Source organism: Pygoscelis adeliae, unplaced genomic scaffold, assembly GCF_000699105.1.
Source record: "Pygoscelis adeliae isolate BGI_AS28 unplaced genomic scaffold, ASM69910v1 Scaffold114, whole genome shotgun sequence".
NCBI classification, from domain to species: domain Eukaryota; kingdom Metazoa; phylum Chordata; class Aves; order Sphenisciformes; family Spheniscidae; genus Pygoscelis; species Pygoscelis adeliae.
This window is the reverse complement of record NW_008824587.1, coordinates 3,293,584-3,311,495: the sequence shown is the minus strand read 5'-3', so window position 1 is coordinate 3,311,495 and position 17,912 is coordinate 3,293,584. Positions and strand designations below refer to the sequence as shown.

The 17,912-nt window shown below is 37.6% G+C and overlaps 1 protein-coding gene across 1 annotated transcript in view; it reads right to left on the bottom strand.

Moving 5' to 3' along the window:
• Positions 1-17,912, bottom strand: part of MED27 (mediator complex subunit 27) — a 109,639-nt gene that overhangs the window by 16,962 nt on the left and 74,765 nt on the right. Inside the window, exons 5-6 of the mRNA XM_009322176.1 lie at positions 11,896-11,989; positions 1,417-1,524 (exon numbers count right to left, since the gene is read on the bottom strand). Of these exons, the coding sequence (XP_009320451.1) occupies positions 1,417-1,524; positions 11,896-11,989 (202 nt within the window). The remainder of the gene's footprint in view (positions 1-1,416; positions 1,525-11,895; positions 11,990-17,912) is intronic.

Genomic DNA, 17,912 nt, shown 5'->3' with positions numbered 1-17,912 from the left:
ATGGCTCTCAAGAGAGTTAACCTTGAGCTAAACAGAAGCCCAACGCCAGATGCCGTTTCAGAAAGGAACTCTTTTACTTAGCTCTTCAGCATATATAGTGTTATTATATTTCAAGGGAGCTTCAAAGGAAACTGGATTCATCGGAGAAAATGAGCACACCCAAATGAAGTGTGACACAGGAATCCATCAAGCACTGTCAGCGCTCTTTAGGCAGACTATCATTTCACTTCCGAGCAGAACTTGGGGTGAAGAGGGGCTGGTGCTGTAAGTCTGTATTTATATGCTAATATACAGGGAGTATAGTGCAGCTGCTTCTGCGGCAAAGTGGTATTTAAACCTGCATATCTGAACAATGCAAATCAAAATCAGGCAATTTTTATTTTACTACTTCTTAGGCCAATCCCCCACCCTTTGAGTGAGAATCTCTCACCTGGGAAATACAACTGTACCATTTCCTTCAGCAGATCAGCTCCTGGCCTTTTCTAGAGAACAGAGGTTCAGACTGAGAGCCGCTGAACTCTGGGTCAGTACACAACGTGCTTCTGTGTGCTAAAACACAGTTATCACTTTTGAAAGGGAAAAAAGTCTCACCTCATTATAACATGGCCTATGGCTGCCAAGTACTCATCCTGATATAATGAACTTTTTATTTTAATAGGCTTCATAATCAGAAGAGAAAGCTCCAGAGAGAAAATGTGAAACATGGAGGTATTTAGTACTGTTACTGGCAAAGGAGAGTCCTGGCGGATGTCTCGGTAAGAGAGACCATTCCACCCTGAAAAGAGAAACGAGCTGAGCTGAAGGCCGTCAGGTCCCATTAACATCTCGTGATGCGCTAAAGAGAGCCATATGGAGTGTGTGCAGTCAGACGGAATTTGAGGGTTCAAGTGGGGTGAATTGTTCGTAAAACAAATCACTTGTGGAAACAGGTAACACTTCCTTTAATAGGTGCTGTTCAAGATGTGCTATTACTGACAAGCAAATTATTGAGGACTACCTACCGATGACTCTCACAGTTGCGTTTATCAAGTTAAGCACAAAACTAGCCCAAGATTTCCCAATGGCTCTCAGAAAAGAGAAAGCTGAACCCTGGGCTATTGGTGTGCTGGTACACTGAAAAAATGTTTTCTCAGTACACACTATTAATGAGGCAACTGGGGTCTAAGGTGATAAATTAGAAATTCAAGCAAGGGCTTCAGAGCTTAGAAAAAAGTCAGATTCATAAAAAGATTTTTCATTTGGGTATGAAAAATCCAAGCAAAGCATGATACATTTAAACCAGAGCATTCTGCAAAACATCCACAGAGTCTTTTGACAGTTATGTTTCTAGCATACTTGTGATGGGATTCCTGTTCTCTGTCATTTAACTACCAGGTAAAAATAAAATTTAATGTTGCTGGATATACAATAACCTACCTTGCCATCTTCAGTATAGACATTTTCACTGTACCCTTTTACTATTGTCCGGTCAATGAAGAGGCTCCGCATCACCACTATCACTTTTAACACTTTTCCTAAGGTAACCTGTGAAGAACAAGAGAAGGACAAAAACAAGCTGAAGGAGAGTCAATGGTGTCTGAATTCACAAGACCATCAAGTTAACAGCTTAAGTTGATGCAATTGCAGCTTTCAATATTTTATAGACAGACCAAAATAAAAGATCTAAAACCATGGTGTGTGTTATGAGGAAGAGATCGACTATAAAGTGCAGAACAAATAAACATTCATTTGCAACTGAAAATATATGAATTCACAAAATTCCCTTGTGTAGACATGACACTGCCGAGCAACTCTCTCAATTTTATTAACACCACGACTCAATAACTTGTCAAAACCAATAAGCAAATGTGATTATTTTCGATGTATTTGATATTCTCCAATATAAGTCCACTTAGAGAAAAATAATCTGAAAGAAGAATCGGACTCTTCTAATGCTAGCTTTTAAAAGCATGTCATGAGTTTAATGGAAAACATTTTAAGTCCAGTAAAAATGTAAAATTGCTTAAAAGGAAACTACAGCTAAAAAGTAAAAATGTTACATTTTCAAAGGTTTAATTTTCTTCTGTGAAAGTGGTAAAGTGTAAAGAATAAAACTAGTATCACGGAAAAATATATAGGGTCAGAGTATAACAACAGAAATAACACTAAATTATTATATTGACAAAAATGCAATAGTGAAGGCATTTTAATCTAAAAATCAATTTACATTTCGAAGATGAACTTGCACTTCAATATTGTTAAGATGCGCGTCTAACAATAATTCTTTGTGTTTTGTTATACAGAGATTATTACAGAGTTTTTCCTCACCCACAAAAGCATAAGACTGAGATAAAAAAGAAACAATTATTTCATTTTAATATTTCCCAACCAGCAGCGGCTCATTTTCTATTGTCTGTGTTCCAACATTTAGTCCAGCATAGATTAACACAGGCTAGAACAATTGTGTTTTTACTGCTAACCTCAGCAGACAAATCCACACCCAAAGAAATCAGTCAATATGCATCGTTATTGATTTGTTACATGTTTTTCCTTTTTAAATCCTGCTAATGACTCCTGCCTACCACCTTGTTTCAACATGAGTAACCTCAACCTGATGCTAACTAAGAGACTAACAGGCAAATCAACTCTGAAGTGCCAAGTTGCTTTTCCCCCCCAAGAAGGAAGACAGAAAATCTGGCACAAAGACTCCATCTCGAAGCTGAGGCAGGGACCATGCCGCTGAAGGAGGGTTAGGAGGGGAAATGGTGGTAGGAATGGGATGACGATACAGGACTTTGCAGAACAGTCACTCAAACTACTCTAAATGCTGCTTATTATATCACTATATAGCAGGACAGAGTCACAAATCCTGAAAAGAACTGATGACAATTCTTTGGCGTGGGACATGGAGAAAGCAACTCTAGGACAGAGGAGTCTAAACAGGGCAGAACAAGATGACAGCAAGAGAGAGGACAGGGAGAAGAGACGGGAAAAAAAGAGTCAGTGATAGACTTCAAGAAGACAGGCTGCTAGGTATAATTTTGCAAGAACATGAAGAGAAAAAGCAGGTCAGAACAATGGGTAAGTTTTTGAAGAAAAATGTTACGGGCTGAAGTAGGGTAACTTGTACCAAGGCCTGAGCCACGCACATCCCATGAACAGCTTTTTCTGGTTCCTGCCTTCTTACAATAGATTTTCTGAACGTGTATGGAACTGCCTAGTGTTCTCAGGCAACCATATGATATCAGGTACCGTGAATTTGGATCTAAAGGTAGTATCTTGCTGGGATACTCTGTAATAAGACCTAGTTGGTCTGCAAATAAAGGAAATTGGCAGAGTTATTTCAGCACCTACCACTGTATCAGTTAAGTTAAAAATACAAAGCCATGACCCAGAGGTGCCTGATCTATGATGCTGATCATCCACTAGAATCAGAAAGACAGTTTTGTCATAACTGCTAAGATGAGGAAATGGAGTCACTTTGAAAAAAGTTGTCAGCACACTTAGAGTTAACAGTTTGTTATTTATTTTTCTACCTTAGTAAGACTGACACTTCGCTAGGATATAGGTCTACTGAGAGAACTGACTTTTGTAACTTCACACTAGGCATCAACCATATACAGTAAAATTAAAAGGAGGAAAAGAAGAAATTTTTAAACAAAAAGAAAATAAATCTTCTTAATGGAAGAGCAAAAAAGCTGCCCTACAAACACCCAGACCCAGCTTTACGTGTAATACTTTCTGTCTCCATTGCCTTCACACACTTGAGTGGATGCTCACTTCTTTCCTCTTCCCTTACGTTCTGCATTCATGATATCTCACATTGCTGCCAGGTGGAAAAAAAAATTGGATGAAGTTGATCTGAAGCCTGTGTGGGATGTTCCTGAAAATCCTCAGAGTGAACAGTGGAACGTAACAAGCTGAAAAATCCCATGTTTGGCACTCCAGCTTGCTTGAATGTACTTATTGCTGGCCTCAAACCTCCCCACAAGATTTACCTGCACAAATGCTTTCAAAATGCTTCTGCATTAGCTCACTGCCTTTTCCCAGGTCATCTGTTTTCATGCCCTTCCAATGATTTACTCCACACTTTCAGAATCTGGCACAGCTAGCCAGACGCCAGCTATCATCCATCATGCAATACTGAAAGGTCAAATTCTGCATACTGGTCCGGGACAGTAGCCTCGATCACCCACTTGCTTGAATGTCAAACAAGCAGCGTTACACCGTCTCCCACATGTGTCAGGAGCTGTGTAAACCATCCTTAGATGGGTACCTAAGACTGTGAGCTCCCTGAGGAAGGCACTACTGTTGCAATCTCAGCTTAGACGAGGGTTTGTGCCAGGGGGTCCTCTCCAGGAGCAGGGGCACCCAGGCGTCGTGGTAATACAAATGAACTATCGAATTGCATTGCAGCTTTGGCCGGGTTAGTGCCAGGTTGTCTGAATTATCAGTGCTCTGGCACTGAAATAGAAAACTTTCCTGTTTTGTGTCACTGTTGTTATGACATGGGATTCCTGTGGGTTTTACACTGGCTGGAAGAGAGATCGGGACTTTCAGATGATTTTTGCAGGACCGTATCATTAGTGAAGTCTGACAGAAGCAGCAATTTTGTAAAACTAAGCATAGCTCGGAGAAATTATAGTTCATCATTTTAACAGCATTGAAAGAATGAGGCTAGTAGTACAAAGAATGAACAACAACCTGTCACTAGACTGGAGGATGCTGTTAGATTTGGAAGCCAAAAGTATGCTCCGCAGCTATTTTCCGGGTAAAGCACATTCCAAATTGTACACAATAAATGGGATACCCTTTATATTTTCCTCTAATAATCAAGACTTGTAACGGTTTTCAGGACTTAATGATTTTGTTCACCTCAACCGTATTTTACAAATCATGTTTTCCAGCAAACCATTTTCTTTCAATGCCTGCTCAACTTAGCTAACTGGAGTCCATGTTCAAAAAAGATCTATGTGTGGAATGTAATTTACACCTATAGTCATACAACTGTGTCCCTGCAGATCACCTGAAAGAAGGTAATAAAAAACTAATGGCTCTGGTAAAAATGTAATTTGATAGTTCTACTCTAAGCTCCAGTAGCGCAGGTCTCTCCTTCTGGAGGTCAAGACTCACCCAGATGGTCCCTATTTAACGGGCACTAAAATGTCCCTACATTTCCACAGATATCAACCGAAAGAAACTTCTTCCATTATACAGAAAAGATACCTTTCAATTGTGACAAAAAGGCAACAGTTTCCTTTCTAAGCCAACTTTTCCTATTAAATTTCAACAACTTCTGTCGATATCCTGTTAAGACAGCACTTGGCTTTTTAATATTTCGCCTGAAGGATATATGCCAACTCGTCCTTGATGTAGAAAATTTTAATTCAAATCAATACATGTACAAGGTCACTTTAAAATTCAATTAATATGAATGAAAAAATATGCCCCACAGTTCTGTGAGCTGAAAATGAAACAGTTGCAAGTTAAATACTTCTGTAGCTTCTGTTTTGGTCTGTGTAATAACAATGTACTTCTAACTTCCTTTTAACTAAAGTATACTAAATTCAGACAGTTTAAGTTATTCATAAATCCCCTGCTTCCTAAAATGGCAAGCTCCAGAAGAAGGTAGGACAGGCAGCTGATTGAAATCTGCAATATTATGCAGCTTTTCTGACAAAGATACATAAAATTAAAATATTGAAGTATCCCAGTTTTAAAAATATTTTGTCTATCACCAAAATAATTCTCAAAGAGCATATGACAGACACTGTCTGCCAAGAAAGGGGGATAGGGAAACAGAATTATCAGTGAAAATGGCTTAGATAATTTCTTGTAAGACTGCTAAAAAAGTTCCCATTTAACATCACTTATGGTTGGAAAAGAAATAAGTACCTCTCCAAATAAGTCAGAATTGGGGTCAAAATTAGTTTACAAAATGAAAAGGATCAAAATTAATTTACCATGCCAGAATTCTGCCTGGAGGAAATAGCTTGAAATCCCCCCCTTTAATTTTGCCTCCTCACTGGAAGTGATACCAAATAAAAAGCCCCTTTATAAACAATTAAAAAAAAAAAAAGCATTAACAAACATTCTTTCTTCAAATTTATTTAAAAGTTTGGTATTAGGAAAATATATGCTGACAACACCAAGCTCCAACACTTTGCAAAATATTCCCAAAGCTCCAGATTTCCTCTCAGCATCCCAGGGAATTTGCTGCTGATTTGAGCTGCAGATGCTCTGCAATGCAGAGCTAAAAGAAAGAAAACACTATTTTCAGTTAACATGGGTACCTCCCTGCTTGTATAAAAAGGAGGACAGGTCTGTATACGTTTTTTATTCACCTTAGAAAACAATAAGGCAACATCAAACCAGAGATGTAACCAAGCTGTACCTATTTCCAGCAAAAGGCCAGACACCTGCTCCTTGCCATATAGCCAGCCATAAGTTGTCCTCCACTTGTGTATCTATCTTACTAATCACTACAAAGCCTGGAAATCATATATATATATATATATATATAAGAACTGTAAGGTTTTGTTTTATATTTAAAGTAAAAGAACCCTACCCAGACTTTTAACTAGTTATTTTTTTTCCTATGTCTCATCTGCTGCTGGTATGAACGCTGCGCTTTCCCTCACATGCTTATTATTCTTTAATTATGCCTATTTGTAAATAGCAAGATAAGATGCAATTAAGCCATTAGAGTCTAAATAAACAAACATACTAATTAGGTGCTTTACAAGGATTTCTTTTTTTATGTAAGGGCTGGAATTTACCTTTCATTAATCTAACCTAATTGCAATAGTGCATGATAAAAAGTCAACATAAATGAAGGACTTCAAATGATTTTGCCATATTAGGGATGAGCTGGTGATCCTCTCCCTCGGTAACATGGCATATTCTCTTAATAAAGTGAACAAACTGACACAGAATATTGTTCAAAGGTTAAAAGACAGATTTTGCCAGTGGCCAGTCACACTTAGGGAAGGGTCACCCTAGTCTAGCATTGCTACGGATGATGAAACGGATTCTGTCTCTTCCTCCGTTCTAAATTATAACACACCAGGAATTTTACAGGGATGAAAAAGATGTCTGATCTTGCAGAATATAAATCTATGGGAATATCAACACAGACCTGTGAGCCTTTGGGACCGGACAGCAACCCTGGGACGCAGTAACACTGTGGAGGGAGCAAAGCTGAGGAAATTTCTTGCTGGTCTTCCTCTACTTTTCCTACTCTTGCTCACTTTCCCATCAAAAGACCCTTCCTTATCTTCCTCATTCTTATATTGCACAAACAGAGAATAATTTACAATTTACTTGCCAACCCCTGCTCACATACTTTGCTGATTCAAGACATTCTTCCTCCACATATGTGACCTGAAATGCTGGCTTAATGCTTTTTAAATGCTGGTTCTCAATCTTAAAGAGACAAACTGTGAAGCCACCGCAGTCACAACAGTCCCACTATGAGCTCAGAAGCGATTTCTCAAGATCCAGCTCACACAAGAGATCCTTAAACATCCCAGTACCTCCATCAAACACCAAAACCTAGCTAGTGTCTCCAGGAGAGTAAATCCCTAAATTAGTGTTCATCACATGCGCCTAAAATTAGGTGCCTAAGCCACCAAACGCGATCATCAAATCTATATCCCTATCACAAACCTGCCTACCTCTAGCCAGTGCCTACTTTGCGCTCGTTTCCTAATGAACCACTGGACGGGTAAGGAGGGACACTTACACTGCTAAGCATTTTGGAGAAAAGAGACTGTTTTGAAAATACCAGCATTAAACTGTTTCCGATCAAGTATGACATCAATACTAACTTCAAATCACTTAGCGTGTTCCTCCCCCCTCCCCAGTTCTTCAAGATCAGGGTCTCCTGAACAAAAAACCGTTTGGTGGCTTTTCTTAATGGGCAAATAATAAATTTCAGAATCCATTTTTCCAACAGAAGATAATAATGATTTTAAGTAAAACACCGATAAACAAAAATGCGACACAAGAAATTACTCAGTTTTAGTGAACAGATGTCTAGCCTATTTGCAATTAATACAGCCCACTTCCATGCAATCAGACTGTTTAAAATGCTTGGAACAAGACCTGAAAGTTGAAATGCAAATGTGTCTGATTTTATGGAGAATGAATAAAATTGTATAAAAACATGTTTCATATTTTTATATGAAAGATCTAGTAAAAATCTACGCATCAGTATAAATTCATAAAATTAATTTATCATCAAAAATTTATAAGAGAATACGGAAAGAAGAAATCATGATTTCTGCCATGAGCTTTGGTTTGGCAGAAACAGTTCAATTTTTCAAATGGGAAGATAGTTATACATATAATTATCCTTTAGAAACAGCTCAAATTACAGGAAACTATTCAATTATCTGTAAAAATATTTACCCAGTGTTTGTAACTTCTATAGTAGTGCTTTTATACAGCAATTTTAAAGACAAAGTAGTTCCCAGATGAAGACAAGAAAGTAAGTTTCTACACCTGACTAGGACTGGCTAGGTGACCCGAAGGAAGGTATATCTGTCAACCGGAAAAGTGGGGCTAATGTTTACTGTTTTCTAAAATATTTCTGATATTAATGAATGAATGAATTGTACACAGGAATTAAGTGTTTCACATTGAAAAAAAATATTCTGAATTTTGATAATGGAAACAAGGTGGGTGAAACTCTCATAATAATCACACCATCAAGTTATTGTATTAGAAAAAATAATGTATATCTAGGAATTCAAGTAATCATTCAAACCAAGCAAAAATCTAGGTATTTTTCATTCATTAAAAATCAATTAATGTTTTCTTAACATATGAGATGAGGTTTATCTATTTACAATTCCTGGCATTTGACCAACAAAATCTCACAAAAACCTTAAGGAGTCCGCAGTTCCCTCTGCTGCTGCTAGAAATTAATTTTGCATAACCCAGTTACTAAAGCTGATATAATTCTATGTTTAGTCTTCTTTATGCATAGTGCGATTAAAAGATTAATTGAAAAATCACTAGTGAAGATTGGGATTAAACAGCACCTTGAAATGCCATGATAAACTGCTTTTAAAATCAGTTGAGGATTTCACACAGCTCTGAAAGGTTTCAATTATTTATGTGTTTGGTCTGTGTAGCATAAATCCAGACTAATGAGGTACAATTGCTATGTATAAATCTAAAGTACAAAAAACCTCCTTATTGTCTGGAGGAAACAGTCACCTCAAAGGACTAGGAGGTAGCAACCTTTCAAGATACCGCATTTATGCTCTCAGGAATAGTTTCTTTTTCTCTTTGCTTAAAGTTCTCAGCTTATGTGAAAGCTGTACCCTGGTCAAGGAGAACCCAGCTTAACACAAAGGTTACTCGCCAGAAGAGTTTGACCAGCAGGCTCACACGGCTGCTAATTATTCCTCTTGAAACACCAGACGAATCTTAGACCGCGAGAAGTCCCACTGCTACAGCTAAGGACATAAATTCATTTCCATGTGCGCATGAAGTTGTAGAGTCTGGGGCTGAAACTTCCTGTATTAGGTCTTTTTCCTAAAGATGCTTTGTTTGGCAAAATCTCCAGCTGTTCTGAAGTTTCAAAGAATCTCACAGGCACTCCCTTCCCCTTCTTCCCCATCTCTTTCCAATCATTTGCACGCTTTTAAAATATGTACAGTGCTTACCAGTGCCTTTGAAGATGGATACATGTTTTTTCTGGTAAATGGAATGATTGTGTTTAAAGATGTTTTAATATAAGAACTAGACCTCTGCGTCAAAGACCTTCATAAGCAACGGCAGGTATGATATGAACAGTCCAAGGATGAAAATAGTTGAGATTATACAGTTAGTTAATTAACTCTGGGCAAAGAGTATGGCTGTGAAATATTTTTTTACACAAAATAAGCATCATCTGAATCCTTTGGTATTGTGGTAAACCACGCTGCTGCAAGGGAGCAACTCCAAATCTAACTTGGGATAAGTTCAGAGTGAGAAATCACAAGTACTGAAGAAACCTCCCTTCTTCTGGGGGAGGTGCTCTTCACACTGCCCATCCTACAGCACCTTTCACTGAATGATTTGCGGCTGAAAACAGCAAAAGCTTTTGTAGCAGTCAGGGCCAGATGGAAAGTGCCATATTGGCAACATCAACTGAGACAGATGGGAAAGAGGGAAAACCTGCCTAAAAGAAAAAAATGATAAACCCATCACACAATCACATACAAAAATACTTTAAAAACAATCTTTTGATCTCTGATCCAAGGAAAATATGCATGCCACTGGTTCAGTACTGGGCTGCTATCTTGTAGCAACAATCATGTCCTTGATTTAGAGAGCGACTGCAACATGGAATTCAGTAAGTTACTACTGCTTGTAAAAGGGGCTTCTTTTACAGTTACCACCCTTCCACCCTACCTTATTCCTTATCAGTCACATCCAAGATAATTTACCTAATTTTCTAATTGTGCCCAAACCTTGAAAAGCGTCATCTATTTTCTGACCTCAAAAAGCCACTAGAAGTGGAAGGCACTTACCATATGCAAAAAGGGGCTCTAAGAGAATGGAAAGGGTTTCAAAGCAAGGAAGTAAAACCAGACATTTTTCTATAGGAAAACAGTTAAATATAAAGTCAGCTTAAGCGGAAATACAAAAGCTTCCAAGACTTATAGCTTCTTAAGACTGCACTGATGAATTCAATTCTTTTCTGGAATATATTGTTCCACTTGGCGAATCCAACACTTGCAGATTAAATGTTTTAATACCAGCTGTTTATTTTAACCTCTGACTCAGTTAATCTCTTGCAAATTTGGGGCTGTTCAAAGAACGTTAATAATGGGATGTTAGACAGTTGATTAATTAAAACTAAACATAATCACAGCTATATTTACTATAGAGAAATTAACAGAACCTTTGAAAAATATAGGCAAAAATCTAACCATAGTAGTGTTTTAAAGTCAACAAAATCTAAAACCAATATGAAATCTAAGGAGCGGCCCTAACATTGACTTACATTGACTCAACAATTCTGTTTTGATAAAGTATCTGATTTTCAGATTCATTTTACCATTTGCTTGGAAAGAAGAAATACACTCACACGTACACTACACCCAAGCTTTTTGTAATAGCTTGTGTGAGAAAGGAAAAAATAAAAAGGAAGTGCGATGAGAAATCTGAGATGGAGACCGATCTGGTCTCAGTTCTTCACCTGTGTATACTGATTATTTTCTAGTTTTATTTAAAATTTGGGAAAAGATGCGACTTCTGTCTTTCACCCTACTAGAGGAAAATCAGCATCCAACTGCTACGCTACAGACTCCACTTCCACGTTGCTGTCCTAGAGTAAAAGCTTTAAAGACTTCTCTTGCTATAAGCACAACAGCTGCCTGTGAAAATTGATGTGAACAATAGGTTCTTCTGGAATGAAATCTTGCTTGGTCAGGCAGAAATAAGTCGAATGTATTGGACTTGTTTATCTCTAATCCAGCTTCTACTGCTCCTTTACTTCAAAGGCAAATTCTTGACTTCATCATATAACAGCAATTCACTGACCCAAGAACAACTTGAACAAATTTAAATCATACTGGTTTCCTCCTTCTTTTCTTCCTCCCACCACTCTTTTCCTTCTTAATTATGATGATTAAGACTCACTCATTGCCAAGACTGCTGAAAAACACAGCGAATATTTGAGTTTGCGCTCATATTTCTACAATCACATTTAACAATAAAAAGTAATAGATCTTTCATTTAAAGGTGAAATTCTTTTAGCACTCATTTGCCTAAGAGCAAGAAAGATCCTACATTGCTGTGACAAATGAAGAACAGTACGTTTCTGAAAAAAAAAATATCTTTAATAACCTGCATTTTAGGAACAGTAATTCAATCCCTTAAGAAAACCATCTCAAGGGATTAAATGATCCAACTTACCAGAAGCATTGCCGAGGTTCCATTTGGCCGGGATAGCTGGATAGACATTTCAGGGAACATCCTATCAATGCGATTGATCACATCATCAACATATCTACCAAACAAACCAAACAACAGAATTAACACACACGCACCTTGCCGCAGTCTCAGATTATTACTCCTTTTTAACAATCTCCACAGGAGTTTCCTGAATTAATTTCTCTTTGATACCTGCATATTCTTCAAAAATGCATGCAAGCATAATTCAAAAAGTTATTGATGAGAGGAAACATGCCAAAGCCCTATGTAAGTTGTTTTCAAAATTAATTACTCTGCCCTTAAAAACATGCACTCACTTAATTTTTAGTCCAAATCTGTCAGCCTCAAACTCTTGCCATCACATTTCTATACTTTTGCCTCAGATTGTCGAAGGATACATTATCAAAATTACTCTTCCAGCGTAGGAATTCATAGGTTGTCAACTCCTTACCCTTTCTTTGATAAACTAAAGCAGATACAGGTTTTCTCAAAGTCTTCAGACTATTCTTAGGGTTTTTTTTTCCTCTGAATCTTTCCGATTTATTTCATGTCCTGGTGACTCTGAAATTGGCTACTACGTTCCAGGAGTTTCTCTAGGGTGATCACACACAGAGGTAAAATAACATCCTTTCTGCTGGGTATAATCCCTCTGCTTACGCAGGCCAAAGCGAGCCAGCATACATTTGCTTGGTTCCCTGGCATCATATTAAGAGCTGACATCCATTAACAGTGAAAACTTCCTTTCAGAGACCTTGTTTCCCAGGACACATCACCCCATCCATGGGCACGTCTCTCATCCGTCAGCCATTCCTCTGGACAAATTAAAATGCACAGTATTTCTTTAGCAGAGTTTACAAGACAGTCTGTATCATCTGTGCCCTAATGTGTCCTCTGGTACTACTTTCAGTTCTCCTGAAGTATGCAGAAGAAGGGAGGGGCACTGCTGCCTTGTGATCATATGCATCTACAAACTCTGCAACTTGATCAGATCCATGAATGATTTTATTGATAAAACTGTTTTCATGCTAGCCCACATATGTGCTCTGAAAAAAAGATTTTGGAAGAATCGGTTGCCCCCGTTAGGTTAACAGTAAAACTGAAAAATATAATTCTTTCCCTTTAACCTGCTTAAATAAAGGCAAAAAATGTTGAATTCTTGCTCTTCAAAGTTATTCAGTTCTAGTGTTAGTTGCTAACCCCCCCCCCCCCAAAAAAAAAACCAATGAAGTGCTATGCTCCAATTGCTATTTTGCAAGGGATTAGAAGTCATCAGAAAAAAATAAAATCAAGAAAGCTACACTTAAACAGCTGGTAAAGTCACCCCACTTTTAAAAGTAACAAAAAAATGGAATTAGTTATGACAATTTTGCATAAAAATCTTAATCTGCACTTCTTGTTGTGCAGAAGAAAGTTTTCCCCATTCACTTGAATGACTCATTAACAGCTTGCTTGCTGATGAGCAAAGTCAAAACATCCATTAGCCAAGAACTTCCTTAGCATGGTGAAAGAGGAGACGCGTAAGACAGGATGAGTAAGCTACACATCGACAGTATGCACCTAACTAATTTTAAACATTACTTAATCCCATACTTTTTTTATATAGCATGAGAGTTTATATTGTTTCCTAAATGCAATTACTCCAGGCTCCACAAATAAATTAAGCTATCGCTCGTGCATGAATAGAGATGACTGATTGAGAAACAGGCAAGGAGAGATTCCGAGTTTCTTCATTAGTATGTGGTTAGGAATGTGTCTTATAGCCTTGCACACTACGATGCAGATTATTGCATAACTGAAGTTTTCTAATTTTCCAAGCTTTGGGCAATAATCAGTTAAAAACCATCAAAAGATGAAGCTGCATAAAAAAAAGGGCTGCTTACACACGGACACAGTCTATATGCATTAAGGAAAAAAAAGTCAAGTAATTTTAAATCATATAAACAACAGTTGGACTCGGGCAGTTAATCTGCCTAGGTCCTTCTGAAAAACCCCAGGGGAGATGTACATTTATTCTTTGAAAATGTGATCCAGGCTGGTTGGAGGTAACCAATTCTTCAAGTCGTTCTTAGATCTGATTACTTTTTAAATGTAAAAGTTGTCTTGATCGTGTGCCTTAAAACTTGACTCAAACCCAACTGTCATCATCTACTACCTGAGCAGTATAAGGCAGAACAGGGAATTCACAGGGAGCTTGTGAGGAGTCTTCCCTTTAAGTGAAATCACACACAGAGCAAAACAGAAATCTTCTCATTTGTATTAACCAGCTCCTGAAAGAACTTAAAGATGAGCTACTAAGACACTTTGGGCTTAGAAGCCTGTTAATTTTGTACCACTCTTCATAAGTCAGTTGACAAAAAAAGAAAATTAAAACCACACACTTAAGGAAATATCATGTTTTACTTGGGCAAGGCTCAGCAACTCTCTAACAGGACCACCCACACAGGTAGCCTTTTCCTTCTTTTCTCAGTCAAGAGGATGTCAGAGAAAATCCAAGACCAATGCGATAAAAGAGCATTGATGTACCTATCATTGTTTTGCCCCTTTGCCTTTTTTCAAGTAGACATCAGGGTTTCCTGAGGACTCATCAGAACAGAAGGATTCTTCAAAGATGCATATATGATTACTAAATTAGCCTCACTACATGGCGGCCTCAAATATAAAATGACAAACAACCTAATCTAAGGCAAAATTCTTCTATAGATATGCCCTTCAGAGAGGACATCTGGTAAAACATCTTGCGAAGGGATGGATATGATAAATCAGATGCAGCAAAGTAATGTAGAAGTGTAACTGGTGACGACTTTAGAGAAAACTGAAGAAGATATGATAAAGACAAGATAAAGTGCACTCCTGAGGCTGTCTGGAAAGAGGGTCAGAGAAAAAGCTGCTGTCTGGAACTTATTCTACAGAACTAAAATACATTAATTTAGTGCCAAAATAAGCAGAGTCACAATTTACACATCTCTGTCCACTCAGTTTTAGCTCAAGAATATGATAGTTCCTATTTATGTTACAGAACCTCTTACACAGTCTCAGAGAAGCGTAGCACTTAAGGATGAAGAAAAGTCTAATTTTACTTTGCCAATAAGCACTTCAAACTTTTAACGTACTTACCACATCTCAGTTTTCTCCTACTTACAAAAGATGCTGGTTGGAACGAGCATTTACAAACCCAGGAGAAATAACGCAAAGCAGGGAAAAGCAAATGGAAATAGATTTGCTCAAATATTTGGCATATCTTAATCTCAAGAAAAAAAAAATCATGGAATTCTCAGAATTAAATACAAGCTGAAATTATATGGTAGTAGCTTCTCCTCTTGTCCTAGAACGGGCATTGTTCCACCTACGAAGGGTTGAATAGAGTGTTTAGACAAACTCCCTCCCCATAGCTTCTCTATCACACAAGGGATGCTCAAGAAGGTCTGAAGACAGATCGCAAACGACTGCAAAAGATCATACCCAGTAGACTACATATTCAATTACAGCACAGTATTTAAAGTCTCTACAGGCAGAATTTCATCTTCCTTATTCTTCTAGGCCTCAAAAGACAATACATTAACACCTTGTAGTCGCAACATCCTAAGTTAGTCCCATTCTATTCAAAAAAGCTTCAAGTAACTCATCAATACCTGCATCCTAATCCAGACTTGTATGCATCCTAGTCAGAAAAGAACAACAGACTCGACCAACAGGACTTCCGATCATTAAAGCATATCAAATACTAAAGCAATTTTGCTAATGTAATTTTACCGGTCAGAGGGAGGATTTTTAAAGAAGCTGTAATAGCAGGTTTGTACCAACTTCCCTCTCCCATTTTTTCTCATCCTTCTCTCCTTCATGACACAGATTCATAATTTTTAAGGAGGTTTTAAAATTATATTTTTGACAGAAAATCTTTACTTTAAAAATGATAAATAGTATCATTCAGGGGTATGCATCTGAATGTGCAACAGAACCAGCCAGTAAGATCAGACCTGACATCAGATGCTCTCCAAGGCTGTCAACGCTATAAATCGTTCTTTCCATTTTAATGTAGTAGAATATTTTTTCTACAAACATGCTATATTAATACCGCAAAAGTCAAAACACAGCAATCTACTTCATGAACGTTAGCAAAGACTAAAATGAATTTGAAGTGTTATACTCCAAATGAAGTCTTGTTATGAACACGCAGAAAAGTCAACACTAGAATAAAGCAACAGAAATATTCTTTGACAATCTCTCTGCCATTTTGCCGAGAAGCGTATACATAAATCCTTTAGTCCCTATTAGAGGAACAATGCCTGGGACAGAAGACACTTTTGAAGCCAGTTAGAAAATACTGTTTATAAGGGACTGATTAGTTATGCAAAACACTAAACGAGAAGTTTCATACTAAAACATCAGGTTGACAAGGTAGATATAATTCAGGAACCATCTTTGTAGATAAACGGTCTTGTAACATCTCCTTGATTCACACAAAGGCCCCCCAAAAAAACAGTAACATAGAAAAGTAATTCATTATAAATGCCTTTCAATTCCACACTGGACAGATGGCTTAGATCTCTAAAGTGACCTCTCTTTTTTTTTATTTTTACTGGATTAGATCCAGCGATCCAATGTTAGTTTGATGTTTAACAGCTTAGACAAGATTTAAATAGCATTTATCCCACACAGTGTTTAACTTTCATGCTGTTCATTTTTTCCACTCAATACAACAATTTAAAGATTAGAAATGTAAGTATAAATAATATTTTTCTGAGGAGGTCTTTCAGAAGAAAGAAAACTTTGCTAAATGATCTTGGGGAGACAGAGAAAAAGAGAGAGGGAGAAAAAAAAATAGACATTTGTAATATAAAAGAACGGAATCTTTCCTATACACTCAGTGGAAAAGACCACATATGAGATGAAGAGAAACTCTACGATTCTGTTGAATCTGGATTCATGATATTCTGGACAGCAACAGGGGAAACTCTCCACACATTCTCTCACTTACTAGCCCAGTATTTACTCGCTCCCAGATTTTTTTTTTTTTTTGCTTTCAGTTACTATTTGCAACACAGCTATCATTTCTTTTCACGTCTGATATTTCAGAAGCATGGGCTGGCCCTAAAGACTCTTGCTAGCATATGTAGTGTTCGCTAATAAAGGCATCGGTGCAAAGAGCTTGCCTGTACTCTGCTAAGACCTATGAACAGCTATTTTTTGCAGAACCAGGCTCAATATGTAACTTAAAGCTTTTAGCAGGGGCAGGATTTTAAATATTATAGATTTTATACAGAGATTAAATAGTTTTCAGGCAACCTGATTAGAGAAATATTATATTTTAAAACATACAAGGTAGTCACAGTTCTAGTGTTTTATTAATCAATGAATTAGAGTTATAATTTAAGTCAGCTACCTGCTGAGCAAGTCCCTGCAGGTAGCAAATTCAAGTTGATAGAAGGCTTTTCAGAAGCATCAGTTAACAATAGTTATTAAAACAGTGACCTCTGCCAGCTTTTGTGAGATGACACTTCCTGCTTGGATAGGCAATGAAGAGCATGAAAAGAAATTCAACACCTCTCAGACTGAGAAAGTGACTTCAAGTCTCAAGACTCAATTAGACAGCTGGCACAATCCGTGACATCTCTACGTCAGACCTGGAAGTCTCTACCTCTTTCCCCAAGTTCCACAGCTTTTGTTGTTTGGTTGGTTTTTTTTTTTTTATTGTTAATTCAGGCTCTTGCTCTTTTCTTCTCTAGAACCTCTAGAAAAATGCTCAAGTTTCCTGGCTCCAGTACTAAAATCACTTGCTTGTTTTGACCAACTTCTCCTCCAGCTATAAATTTCCTTGCCAGGCTGTCTTCTCTTATAGCTGTTAACACTGTCCTCTTGTCCTTTCTGAACAAACTGCTTCAGTGGTTTCCTCTCTCTTCTCACCCGATTTCCAAGTTTCTGTTGGTGGAAGACTCCAGCCAGGCTCCTCCTGGCTCATCTTCTTTCCTTCTGTTCCCTTCTCATCTGCACACTAACTCAGT